At 51.1% G+C, this 13,922-nt stretch overlaps 1 protein-coding gene across 1 annotated transcript; it reads right to left on the bottom strand.

The window, feature by feature from the left end:
- Positions 1-5,656: 5,656 nt before the first annotated feature.
- On the bottom strand, positions 5,657-9,170 carry ZNF688 (zinc finger protein 688). The gene is made up of 3 exons (XM_079781647.1): positions 8,562-9,170; positions 8,145-8,258; positions 5,657-7,393 (listed from the first exon to the last, which is right to left on the bottom strand). Exons 1-3 carry the CDS (start codon positions 9,082-9,084, stop codon positions 6,870-6,872), a joined length of 1,161 nt encoding a protein of 386 aa, XP_079637773.1. The 5' UTR covers positions 9,085-9,170; the 3' UTR covers positions 5,657-6,869.
- Positions 9,171-13,922: the final 4,752 nt, after the last annotated feature.

Below are 13,922 nucleotides of genomic sequence, written 5' to 3'. Positions count from 1 at the left end.
GACAACCCGCTCCTGGGGAAGAAACACACGGCCACGGCCACGGCCACGAGGCTCAGGGCGCCTGGCCTTCCCACCTCAACTCTCCCTTCCGTCAGGACCAGGCGGGCACCTCCGCGGGAAGCCGGGAGCACGCTCCCGGTGCAAGCCCGGCCCCCATCCTAGGAGATGGGGATTCGGCTCCGGGGCCCTAAGAGACCGGAACTAGCTCCGGGGGGGGGGGGGGGGGGGGGCCGCTCTAGGACGCCGGGAACGGGATATGCGAACTCGGTGATCCCAGGACCGGGAAAAGGAAGGAGCCCTCAGAAAAGATGGTGGTACTCCGGCGTCTTTATTTTTAGAGGAAGGCGTTGAACAGCTTCGGTGCGGGTCTGATGTTGATGACCTGGTTTGTTAACCCCTCGAGTTTCTTCTCTTGCTGTTCGGCCAGCGGCCCTGGGAGCGCCCTTGCCCACAGTTAAGATGGCCGCAGCCACTTCGGCTTCCCTTGGGGGCGCGGAGCGGGGGTGAAAGGTGAGGCTGGGGTGCGGGAGCGCCCGCGGCGGCGAGGGCTCTAGCAGAGGGGGACACGGGGCCAGCATTCAGGGGTCACTGGCCCGATGTCCACTTCCTAATCCCCGCCAGAAGGCCCACTCCATGGCCTTCATAAAAACTTTTTTTTTTTTTTTGCAAACCAATTCGTTTCTCAATTTCTTTTTTCATTTACAACGTATAGAATAATATTCTCTCTTCCCACCCTATTCCTCTTAACAGTTTCCTAAATATCCCCCAGAGATGGTCTGTTTGTCTCTGTATGCATGTATATGTCACTCTATTATCTATAGCTGGTATTTCCAACATTTACTGTATCTTTAACTGAGGACACTGAGCCGAATGCCTCTCTGCCTTAAGAGTTCAGTTATTTCGCAGAAGAGGAAACTAAGGCCCATTTGTTACCCAAAGTCAGGCAGCCCATGTGACTCAGGGTCTTCAGACTCCTAAATGCCGGCCTTTTCCACCACCTCCTCCTGCCTCCTCAGGCCTGTTTCAGAAAAGCAACATGAATATTTTGAATTTACTGACCCCTGCTGACCTTGTGAAAGTGAACTGGATTCTTTTTTTTTATTTTTTATTTATTTTTTTTTTTTTACAGAGAGAAGGGAGATGGATAGAGAGTTAGAAACATCGATGAGAGAGAAACATCGATCAGCTGCCTCCTGCACACCCCCTACTGGGGATGTGCCCGCAACCAAAATACATGCCCTTGACCGGAATCGAACCTGGAACCTTTCAGTCCACAGGCTGGTGCTCTATCCACTGAGCCAAACCGGTCAGGGCTGAACTGGATTCTTTATTCAATTATACTTGCATAGAAAATTAGATGAGTTACTGGATGAGGGCACATTGTTCTAATGCTTCATTTAAATGTGCCCCCTGATTTCCCAATTCCAAGCTCTCCTAACAGAATAACGGCAGACTGCAAGAGCTGCAGCTGCTTCTATGACGAAGACTAGTAATCTTCGCTTACCTTGAACACTTACTATATGCCAGCCTCTGCTCTACTGGTAAGTGCTTTTGCTTGTTAACTCATTGGACCCTCACACTTCAGAGCTAGGTCCTTTCTGGATCGGGAGGCTGAGGCTCGGAGGGATGACCTGGCCCAGGCCTCCGACTCCAGAACCCATGCTGTGTTGCCTCAAATGATTGAAGGCACAATCTCAGCGACCAAAGGGAGGTGAGATTTTAGACCAGGTTACCAAGATGCAGTTGTAATGTGGGGCAGTGTAAGCAGCAGGGACCTAGGAGGTCAGAAGAGCTGCTTCTGATCACACGCACACAATTCTGTATTATCATATAAATGTAAAGAGAAAAATTTTAAATGATGGGCTATGATATCATAAGTATTGAAAAGTAAATATGAGGCTTATGTTTAGGAGTCATGTCATGGGGGGAAAAATGTCATTCAGGCCCTGGCCAGTGTTGCTAAGTAGTTAGAGCGTTGGCCCGTGCACCAAAGGGTTTCAGGTTCGATTTCCGGTCAAGGGTACTTACCTGGGTTGCAGGACGGATTCCTCAGCCCCGATTGGACACTTGTGGGAGGCAACCAATTGATGTGTCTTTCTCACATTGATATTTCTCTCTTCCCCTCTCTCTAAAATCAATAAAAAAATATTTAAAATTTTTTCCAATGGCAAAATCTGTTGTGCATATTTTACTGCAAATAAAAACCCACTGACCTCCCAGTATATTTAGAAATAAGTCCAAACTTTGCATCATGGCAAGCAAGAGCTGTGACCTGTACCTTCCCCCGGTGTGGCTCAGTTGGGCGTCATCCCTTGCACTGAAGGGTTGCCGTTCAAGTCCCTGATCACAAATGGGGGTATGCAGGAGGTGGGGGCCGTGCAGGAGGCGGACGATTGATGTGATCGCTCTCACATAGATGTTTCTCTCTATCCCTCTCCCTCTCTCTAAAAAATCCAATAAAAATCTTTTTCTTTTTTTTTTAATGTCTCGTCCTTACCAAGTCCGGCCTGGGTATCCATCTGCAACAGGCACTTTCAGCACATCTTCTGTTTTAGTTCCTTTGTAGTGCTTATTATTTGCAATACAGTACCTTGTCTTATTTATATACCGGCTTAACACTAGTCTCCCCCCTCCCACCACTCAGAGGTAAGTTCTAAGAGGATTCCTGTGTGTTTTCCCTGCCATATCCTGACACACAAAATAGCTCCTAGTACACGGTAAATACTTAGTAGATTTCTGTTAAAGAGGTAAGTGAGGAAGCGGACGGCACTCATCCTGTGCTTCGTGCTGACCTTGGCGGGCAGTGCTGTGCTTGACACACTGTGCCTGGTTCTGCGCCCCCTCCCTGGTGGCACCTCCTCTCCAGCTCCAGCTTCTCCTGGACCCACCCCTCCCCCGTACTGGTCACCCTTGGCCTTCACGCCCTCCCACTCCTGACTGCCCTTGCTCCAGTCAGGCTCCCTTGCTCCAGCTATCTGCTTGAAACCTCTGGGACTTACTTGTTCACGGCTCACACTGGCAGTCACTGAGCCATGCAGATACTATGGCAGAAACCTCTCATGAGTATCTTCCCAATTCCAAGGTCAGGAAGCAAGAAACGATCTTGCTCTTTAGCTTGGTCCCAGCTCCTGATCAGCTCTACCTGGGAGCAGATGTCCAACAGGTCTCTAGTAACCGGTCTCCTCCTACAGGTCACACTTTACACTATTTACAAAGACATCTTTTAAAAAAAGTTTTTTTCTTTATTGATTTTTAGAGACAGGGAGAGGGAGAAAGAGAAACATCAATGTGCAAGCAGAACATCTATTAGCTGCCTCCTGCACACCCCTACCAGGGATCAAGCCCATAATCTGGGCATGTGCCCTGACCAGGAATTGAACCAGCAACATCTTTGGTGCATGGATGACGCCCAACCAACGGAGCCACACCAGACAGGGCCAAAGGCATCTTCTGAGAGTACCTCCCAAACAACCCTGCTTCTGATAAGAACTTTCCCTGGCTCCTCCGGGAAATCCTGAAGCTCCTCTGCTGGGATCTGTTGGCTCTTCCAGCTTGGCATTCCCCTCACTGCTGCATCTTCCGTTATTCATTATCTAGTTCTTTTCTTTTTAATTGGTTTTAGAGCCCTGACCGGTTGCTCAGTGGTTAGAACATTGGCCTACAGTCTGAAGGGTCTTGGGTTTGATTCCCAATCAAGGACACGGATCTGGTTGCAGGCTTGATCCCTGGTCCCAATCAGTGTGTGAACGGGAGGCAACCAATCTCTCTCCACACCTCCTGTCTCCCCTCCACTCTCTCTAAAAAAAATCAATGGGAAAAAAAATATCCTTGGGTGAACATTTTATAAAATTTGGTTTTAAAGAGAGGAAGCAGGGGGGGGGGGACGGGGCGGGGGGAGAGAGACATCTATGGTTGCCTCCTGGATTCACCCTGACTGGGGATGGAACCTGCAACCTGGGTATGTGCCCTGACTGGGAATCAAACCTTCCACCTTTGGTGTATGAGCACGACGCTCCAACCGAGCCACGCCGGCCAGAACCATTACCTAGCTGTTTATGTTTCAGTCATACTACTGTTCCTTATCCGTGTCTATCCTGGTTGGAAACTTTCTCATCCTTCAAGGCTAACTTAAACCTCTTCCCCCAGGAAACCTTCCTGTTTCAGACCTCTTCACAAACTATTTTGCATTGATTAGAATAATAATAAAAACCGGTGTTTATTAAATACTAATATGCAAGGTAATCTTCTACATTATCTTACTTAATCCTACAGCAATTTTATGAGGTAGGTTTTATAGATGAAGAAACTAAGGCACAGAGGTGGCTTGGGGTAAGAAGTAACTTGCCTGAGACTGCACAGCTAAAAAGCAAGTGAGTCAGGATCTGCGCCCAGACAGTCCGGCTCCATAGACCAGGCTCTTACCTTTATTCCACACTGTGTCCATTTTATAGCCTTTTCGTGGAACAAGGCTCCCTTGCTGCTCCCTTTGCCTGAAAATCTCCCCACACAGCAATTACCACCTAGTGCTATTCGAAGCACAACCCCTCCTTCTCCAAGATGCAGTTCCTGGTATATCGCCAACCAGGGCGGGTTAGGTGGTGCCTCTGGCACATCCTTCACCACAGCCGCGATCAGGTCACTCTTTTCTGAGTCAGCCGGTCCCTGGAGCCCGGCACCAAAACCCAGAGGCCTCAGGTGTTGCTTGTGAATGACAGCATGGAGCCAGCCTTCCTCAGCCCGGATTCCCTTATCACCTAGCTGTCTCTCCAGCAGGTCACGGTGTGCTGGCTGTACCTTTCTGAGGGAAAGGTCACTGCGTGTCGGCTGTACCTTTCTGAGGGAAAGGTCACTGCGTGTCGGCTGTACCTTTCTGAGGGAAAGGTCACGGCGTGTCGGCTGTACCTTTCTGAGGGAAAGGTCACGGTGTGTTGGCTGTACCTTTCTGAGTGAAAGGTCATGGCGTGTCGGCTGTACCTTTCTGAGGGAAAGGTCACTGCGTGTCGGCTGTACCTTTCTGAGTGAAAGGTCACGGTGTGTTGGCTGTACCTTTCTGAGTGAAAGGTCATGGCGTGTCGGCTGTATCTTTCTGAGGGAAAGGTCACTGCGTGTCGGCTGTACCTTTCTGAGGGAAAGGTCACTGCGTGTCGGCTGTACCTTTCTGAGGGAAAGGTCACGGCGTGTCGGCTGTACCTTTCTGAGGGAAAGGTCACGGCGTGTCGGCTGTACCTTTCTGAGGGAAAGGTCACTGCGTGTTGGCTGTACCTTTGAGTGAAAGGTCATGGCGTGTCGGCTGTACCTTTCTGAGGGAAAGGTCACGGCGTGTCGGCTGTACCTTTCTGAGGGAAAGGTCACGGCGTGTCGGCTGTACCTTTCTGAGGGAAAGGTCACTGCGTGTTGGCTGTACCTTTGAGTGAAAGGTCATGGCGTGTCGGCTGTACCTTTCTGAGGGAAAGGTCACGGCGTGTCGGCTGTACCTTTCTGAGGGAAAGGTCACGGCGTGTCGGCTGTACCTTTCTGAGGGAAAGGTCACGGTGTGTCGGCTGTACCTTTCTGAGGGAAAGGTCACTGCGTGTTGGCTGTACCTTTGGCAGGGCTCCGTTTTCCTGTTGGGATTCTCCCATCAGGCAGGGCTGGGCCCTGCGTCCTGAGGAGCCACCCCTCCAAGGGGCGGCCACTCTCTGGCTGGGAAGTAAGGACCAAAATACCTTTTTTAAAAAAATTCATTTATTGATTGAGAGAGAAAGGACAAGATACATTGAGAGAAACATCAACCCATTGTTCCACCTATCCATGTATTACTGGTTGATTCTGGTATGTGGCCTGGCCGGGGATAGAACCCACAACCTTGGCATATTCGGATGATGCTCTAACCGAGTGGTCGGCAAACTGCGGCTCGAGAGCCGCGGTTTGCCGCTCTGTTGACTAATGAGTTTGCCAACCACAGCTCTAACCAACTGAGCTAGCTGGCCACGACCAAAAAACCTTTCCTGTAGTTGCTGTTGTTTGCTGTCCTGCTGGCTTCCTGCCCAGATCTCAGCTCTCACCTGAGCGGGACCTGTGTTCTACTGACTGCTCAGAGAAAGTGGTAGACATATTTGGGCTCTGTGTCAGTTTCCAGCTTTGCTGTCTTAAACCAGTGAAATGTTGAAAAAATCACTTAATCTCTGAGCCTCAGTCTACTCATCTGCAAAACATGGCTATTGATATCCATGTCCTGCCTCCTTAGCCTTTCTGAAGTGTAAAATGTCCATAATTCACTCTTTCAACACATTTATTGCACATTTACTATGTCATACATACTATATTGTTTAAATTTCAGTCTTCACAGTAACCCTTTCCCTTGAGGTAGACATTAGTAATCCTCATTTTACAGATGAGGCTGGGGAGGGCGTGAGGCTGGGAGGGCGAGACTTACCAGCTGTGCCTGTGCAGAGACCAGCTCGGTGCCGGGCCTCTGTGCTGCCCACCCGCTCCCACCCCCGGCTCCCTGCCGGCGTCAGCTAGCCAGGCCTGACCACGCCCCCCACCGGGCCCTTCCCCAGGCCTGTCCTCAGCATTTACCTCTCATGCAGATAAGCAGCAAGGGTGGTTTTTGAGACGGCAAAGATCTTGGTTGCACCTGCTACTGAAACAACACTGAGAAAAGTCTAGTGTCTCACTCATTTTTTAGAAAAACTGGGGAGAGGGGTGTCAAGTTTAATCTAGCTGAATCTTTACAGGCACTTTCCTTTTTACATGTCTGAAAACCTGAGGGATCCTGGAGGGAAGCCCAAGGGATGAATTTGGGTTCCCACGTCCCTGATTTAGGGGTCAGGGCCCAGTCAGTCCTTATCGCCGAGGTCAGGCTCAACCCCACGCGTGGCAGCCACTCACCCGCACTCCTCAAAGATGTCTGGGTAGTGCCGGAACAGCACGGGCGGGTCCCGGTCATCCCGAACCGGGGCCTGAGGCACAGCCCGGATCCCAGGCCTCCGGCCCCGCCGGCCCCCGGAGCAGGAGCGGTGGGTCCACTGGTGCGCGTTCACGGCGAACTTCCTCTTGAAGCGCATGCCGCACTCGGGGCACGGGAAGGGCCGCTCGTCCGAGTGCATGCGCTGGTGGCTGACCAGCAGCGACGGGTAGGTGAAGCGGCGCCCGCAGTCCGCGCACGCGTGGCGCCGCTGGCGGGCCGGCGAGCCCCGGCTGGGCACCGGGGCCGGGGGCGCCCCTGTGCGCGGGTCCCAGGCCGCTTTCGTGGGCGGGGGCGGCGGTGCTCTCGCCGAGGCCTTGCTGAGCGCCCAGTCGGGGTTGTGTTTCCCCAGCTCCCCGGGCCTGTCCTTCCCAGGAGTCCCTCTGGGTCCCTTGGCTCCTGGCACTGCTCCGGGCTCCCCTTCCTGCTTGTTTGGGGCACCTCCTGGGAAACAAGAACCAAGAATCAAGATACGTTTTAAAACACATGTGCTTAGAGCCTCCCTCCCTCTAAAAAATCCCACAAAGATCTCAGGTTATAGGGTGCTTTGACTTAAAGACGTGCCAGAGAAATCCACACAGTGATCGACACCCGGGCTTTAAGGACAGTCAACAAGTCCGAGTCTCTTGAGCCTGGCTCCTCACGGGTCAAAGGCGATCACGATGACGCCTTTAGGGCTGTTTGTTGGAGCGACCGCATCGGCGGGAGCATGCTGAGCTGTAGTCAGTGCCCCGCGCCAGTAGCCATTACGGCGTTTTCTCCGTTTCCAGAGGGACCCTGTCTGCGGGAGGCACCCTGCTGGGGAGGGGCAGGGGCGGGGGGCCAGGGGGCCGTTGCTGGGCATGTCCTCATGTCCTCATGCACTACTGGCTCTGCTTGAGGCACGTGAAAGGCGGATCTGAGGTCACATCTATCCTTAGGGGATTTTAGTTCCTGCAAAAGGGAGAATGGGCGGTGTTTCCACCACCAGGACCTGGAAACCTGGGTGCTGAACTTGGGCTCCCGAGTTCCCTACTCTGGTCTCAACATGGTGACTCTCGCGTTCTGAAAACTTTGTCCCCGGTCTGCCTCCTTTCCTGTCACCCAGCACATGGCTGCTCCGTCCTTCAGGGGTGCCGGGGGCGGGATCTGAAGATAACGCCGCTGGACAGGGAGCCCCGGGCGGCAGGCAGGCGGGGGACGGGGAGCCCCTCACCTCGCAGAGCTCCTCCCACGCTGGCCCCCTCCTCAGGGTCCTGGGCGGCCGGGCTCCAGGCCTCACTCCCCCGTTCCATCCAAGAGATGAGGTCTGGCTTGGGGCCGGGGAATCCTGGGAGAGAACGGACCACAGCGCAGGCCTGAGAGGCTGCCCGGGGAGGTGGCAGCCCCTGCCGGGGTCAGGGCGCGTCCTCAGAGCTGAAGTTCCACGTGGATGAGCCTCCGCGCTCCCTGCCTGCGGGAAGCGGCCGCGGGTGGCGGCGCTCCCACGGGGCACCCGGCCCTGGGCATGGGGGTGGCTGGTGCTGATGGCGGGACGGTGCGCGATCCGGGCTCACACACCTCCGAGTCCCTCTATCATCCATCTCCTCTGTGAACCCCAGTGAAGGAGGAGGGGGCTCCGACCCGGCCTCACCGAGCGCGCCCAGGTGGCCGTAGGTCTCCCGCATCACGTCCCGGTACAGGGCCCTCTGCGCGGGCCGCAGGCACCCCCACTCCTCCGGGGAGAAGTACACGGCCACGTCCGCGAAGCTCACGGACCCCGGCTTCTGGCCACCAGGCCGGGTCGCCCCCGCTGTCAGCGCCGGGAGCGGGGCTGGGGGCGGCGCCATGGGGTCTCCCGGCCCCGAGCTGCGGCCGCCGCGCCCCCAGGGCCCCCGCCTCCCCGCTCCCGGCTCCGCCGCGCCGTCCGCAGGCCCGCTCCCCAGGCCGCGGCCCCTGCAGCCGGGGCGTCCGGACGCCGCCGCGGGGAGCGAAGGCGCAGGGACTGGCTGCTGGGGACTCGGGGGCTCTGACAGGGACCCCCCAACCCCTCGGTGTTTATTCACTTCTTGGCAGCGTGGCCACGGGCACCCGGGTGACCCGGAAGGCGCCGTCAGAAAACAGGGCCACATCCTGGCTTCGGCGGCCGCGGCCGCTCCCGGGATCACACCAAACATGGCGCCCGCCGGCCTCCTCCGTCTCCCCGTCCACTTGCCCTCAAACAAAATGGCCGCGCTTAGGGGGAAGACGGAACGGAGGGGAGTCGTGGGGGAGCCTTCTTGCCTTCAAGAAAGATGGACGGGCCGCGGCGGCAGCACCGCCCTTTCGGCGGCCCCGCGGCGGCGATTGGCCCGAGCGCGGGAGGCGGCGCCGCGGGCCGGGCCGGCGGCCGTTGGGGAGGCGCCCGGTCGCCTGGCTCTGGACCCGATGGGGACGGGGCGTTTGTGGAGTCCGGGGAGGTGAGCCCCACGGCCTTCTCCCCGCGCCTCCCGGCGGCGGGCCCCGGCGCCAGCCCCGCGGGAAGCCGCTCACACCTGGCCCGGCGGGGACTCCGGTAGGAAGGCCGCCGGCCCGGGCTGCGGGGCCACCACGCCCTGCGCGCTCGGCTCGGCTCCCTCAGCCCCGACTGGAGCAGCGGGCGAAGGACTGTGTTTGCTGAGGTTCCAATTGGAATGGGGAAATGGTTACATTTTCTCTTTTTCCAAAATGAATTAATGCATATGGTTTTTAAAAAGTTTTTGTAATGAAAAAATCAGTTCCCTGTACCCTTTCCCTCTAGTCTCCAAAAGGCAACTACTTTAAGCTTTTTGTTAATTTTAATTTTATTGTACCTACAGTAAAATGCACAGATCTTCAGTGTAAAATTGGCCAAGTTTTGACAAACGTATACCACCATATTAACCATCAGTCACCCCCAACAATGTTTCCTTCTGCACAATTTTTTATTGTGGTAAAATACACGTCACATAAACCATTACACATCAGCCATTTAAAACTGTACAATTCAGTGGCATTTAGTACATTTACAGTGTAAACCCGTCATTACTTGCATCACCCCTCATGGAAACCACCTACCTACCCACTGAACAGCCACTCCCATTCTCCCCTTCCTGCAGCCCACGGCAGTCACTCATCTGCTTCCTGTCCCTATAGATCTGCTTTTCCTGGATATTCCACACCAATGGAGCCAGGCACTGTGTGTGGCCTTTCCTTCTGGCTTCTGGCTTTAGCATCTGTCAGTGCTTCATTCCTTTTTATGGCTGAGTAATATGCCATTGTATGGCTGTATCCTACTGCCCATCTGTTGATGGAGGTGGACATTAGGGTTTCCACTTCTTATCTAGTACTGCTCTGAACATTCATGTTTGTCCCATAGGTGCCCCAACGGGGGATTGAACCTGCAAACTTTTTTTTTCTGGCAAACTTTTTAAAATTATATTTTTATTGATTTCAGAGAGGAAGGGAGAGGGAGAGAGATAGAAACATCAATGATGAGAGAGAATCATTGATTGGCTGCCTCCTGCACGCACCCCCACTGGGGCTGGAGCCTGTAACCCAGGCATGTGCCCTTGACCGGAATGAATCTGGGACCCTTTAGTCCGAAGACCGTGGCTCTATCCACTAAGCCAAACCAGCTAGGGCCCCTGCAAACATTTTGGTGTACGGGAGGGCACTCCAACCAACTGAGTCACCTGGCCAGGTCCCATTTTAACCATTTCTATGTTCACAATTCAGTGGCATTAATTGCATTCACAATGTTGTGCAACTGTCACTACTATTGATTTTCAAAATGTTTCTTCACCAAAAAAGGAAACCCAGAACCCATTAAGCAGTCACTTTCCATTCCCCTCTCGCCAAGCCCCTGGTAATTTCTCATTTTTCTGACTATGAATTTGCCTGTTCTGGTACCTCATACAATATTTGTCCTTTTGTGTCTGGCTTCTTTCACTTAACATAGTGTTTTCAAGGTTCAGCCATGTTGTGGCATGAATCGACACTTCATTCCTTTTTTTATTTTTTTAATATATTTTTATTGATTTCAGAGAGGAAGGTAGAGGGAGAGAGATAGAAACATCAATGATGAGAGAGAATCATTGATAGGCTGCCTCCTGCACGCCCCCTACTGGGATAGAGCCTGCAACCCGGGCATGTCTGTGCCCTTGACCGGAATCGAACCCGGGACCCTTCAGTCCGCAGGCTGACACTTCATCCACTGAGCCAAACTGGCTAGGGCTTCATTCCTTTTTTAAAAAATTGTGGTAATGCATAACATAAAAATTACAATTTTAACAATTTTTAAGTGTACAGTTCAGTGGTATTAATATGTTCATATTGTTGTGCAACCATCACCACTACCCATCGCCAGAACTTTTTCATCTTCACAAACTGAATCAATAATCAATATATTTCCTTTCTTGTCAACTGTTGTGGTTTTTAAAAATTGAAATATATTTGGCATATAATATTGTGTAAATTTAAAGTGTACATGTTGATTTGATACATGTATATATTGTATTATAATTGTCATGATCACTTTGCTTTCCTTGAATTTTCTAATTTTTTTCTCCTTATAATATCTGCCTTTTCTGCTTCTTTTTTTAAAATATATTTTATTGATTTTTACAGAGAGGAAGAGAGAGGGATAGAGAGTTAGAAACATCGATGAGAGAGAAACATCGACCAGCTGCCTCCCGCACACTCCCCACTGGGTATGTGCCCGCAACCAAGGTGCATGCCCTTGACCGGAATTGAACCTGGGACCCTTCAGTCCGCAGGCCGACACTCTATCCACTGAGCCAAACCGGTTAGGGCTCTGCTTCTTGAACTTGTTGCAAATTACCCAGGACAGCATCAAATCTCAAATCCCCATTTTCACCCTGGGGAACCTTTCTCCTTAGAACCCTCAGTCCTTTCTTTCCGAAGCGGAGTCAGCCTCAGCTGCCATGCAGGGTCTTCCCGTCCTGCTCTCCTGGGTGTGGCCTCTGTTTCCTACACTCAGCATCTTCCCGTATTTTAGTTAACATGGCTCATCTTAATGGATTGTGGCATTGGGCCGTAAGTACTAGATGTCTTCGTCCCCAGGTGTGGGATATTCCTGTAATGAGGCAGGATGCCAGGCAGCATTAGTTCAGCCTGGGGTTGGTCACTGGAGACAACAAACAAGACCTCTGAGGTCTCCATTGGCGGCAGCCCACAGTCTGGTCTCTCTAGCACATGCTGAGTCTCCCCTTTGTGTTCAGGAATGTCCTTTGCTGATCAAGCTAGTGCCTTTCGGTCTTTATATTTTCTGGTCATACCCTTGCTGGTTTTTTTTGTTTGTTTGTTTTTAACCAGGAATACGTTCTGGCTAAAGTGTGGCTTCTGCTGATTTAGCTTCTACAATCATCTGCTTATTTTGTAACTTTGACTTTGAGTTCTGGAGGTGCCTCATTGCACTCATTATGGTGAATAGTGTGGAAATGGAGTAAGGAAAAATATGTCCTCAGGAAGAGTCTACTTTTATTTTATTTAAATATATTTTTTTGATTTTTTACAGAGAGGAAGGGAGAGGAAGAGAGAGTTAGAAACATCGATGAGAGAGAAACATCAATCAGTTACCTCCTGCACACCCCCTACTGGGGATGTGCCCGCAACCAAGGTACATGCCCTTGGCCGGAATCGAACCTGGGACCCTTCAGTCCGCAGGCCAATGCTCTATCCACTGAGCCAAACCGGTCAGGGCAAAAGAGTCTACTTTTAAACAGGAGGACCAACTTTACCTACAGAGATAGTATAAAGCATTTCACCTGGACCAAAAAATACTTTTGTTTACTTGGGTACTATGTTGTAAATTGATTCTCTTTGCTCTAGGGACGGAAAAGACTTATGAAGCTGGAGCTTAACAACAAACTGTTAACTAGTCAGATTGACACAAGCTTTCAAGACTTAAAACTGTTCCATTGTAAGTGGCTGAAGTCATGTGGTTGTTTTTTATCCTGCCAATCATAAAAATACAAAGATGCTCTTGCTTTCAAATTGCCCACCAAATTGTAAATATTTGTTCAAGAATCTTGATCAGATAATTATGAGAAGTTATAAAATATACAGGAGATAATTATGATTCATAAATTTTACTTGTCAATAACTATATCTGAACTTTAAGGGAGAGCTAAAGTTTCTTGCATATAAAGCTCAGTCTTACTTTGAAGTATTTAGGGGTGAAGTGTAATTTCTGCAACTTACTATGAAATACATTAAGATGGATAAATGAATGGATAGAGGGATAGATGGACTGACACGTGATAAAATAAATATAGCAACATTAAAGAATCCAGGTTAACTGCAGAATCTAAGTGACGGACATGAGTATTTACCATAAAATTCTTTCAACTCTTTTGAACCTTTGACAAATGTTATAATAAAGTGTTGGGGAACAGCTCTGCTATTGGTTCTTCAAACTATAAAGACATATAAGGTGCCTTCACATATTTTGTCTCTGATGATCCTGTGAAGGTGACATTAGCCCCGTTTTATAAGCAAGACAACTAAGGTGCAGAAATGTTGAATAATATGCTTAAAGCCACCCAGCTGGTGGGGACTGAGCCGAACCTGGAGTCTGGGTCTACTAACTAAGGAGAGGCTATGTGGGGAAGTAAAAATAACACCCCGTTCCCATTAAGAATCATCTTCGGAAACCAAGGGTTCAGAGAAGCAGTCTTTTGCTCAAAGGTATTGGAGTCACCCAGGGCCACTCCTGTCATGCAGACATGCTTACTCTCACCCACCTCCTTGCTTATTCCTTCAGCAGAGTCTTGTTCTGAAGTAGGGCGAGCATATCTAAATGGGTCAGAAAGACATCTGAATTGTTGACACGTTACAGAAAAAAATTAGACTGAAGATACTATGCTTGATTTCAACTCTTAATTACAATTAATTATTATTTTAAATATATTTTATTGATTTCAGAGAGAGGGAGATAGAAACATCCATGATGAGAGAGAACCATTGATTGGCTGCCTCTTGCACGCCCCCTACT

Source organism: Cnephaeus nilssonii, assembly GCF_951640355.1.
Source record: "Cnephaeus nilssonii genome assembly, chromosome: 2".
Classification (NCBI taxonomy): domain Eukaryota; kingdom Metazoa; phylum Chordata; class Mammalia; order Chiroptera; family Vespertilionidae; genus Cnephaeus; species Cnephaeus nilssonii.
The sequence above is the reverse complement of the archived record's forward strand: the minus strand, read 5'-3'. Positions and strand labels throughout refer to the sequence as shown.

Excerpts from the sequence above, each read along its gene's own strand:
- ZNF688 (XM_079781647.1), bottom strand. The coding sequence starts at position 9,084 with ATGTTTGGTGTGATCCCGGGAGCGGCCGCGGCCGCCGAAGCCAGGATG. Across the intron at positions 8,259-8,561 it reads CGGCCACCTGGGCGCGCTCG|GATTCCCCGGCCCCAAGCCA; the intron begins GTGAGGCCGGGT and ends GTTCTCTCCCAG. Across the intron at positions 7,394-8,144 it reads CGTGGGAGGAGCTCTGCGAG|GAGGTGCCCCAAACAAGCAG; the intron begins GTGAGGGGCTCC and ends CTTGTTTCCCAG.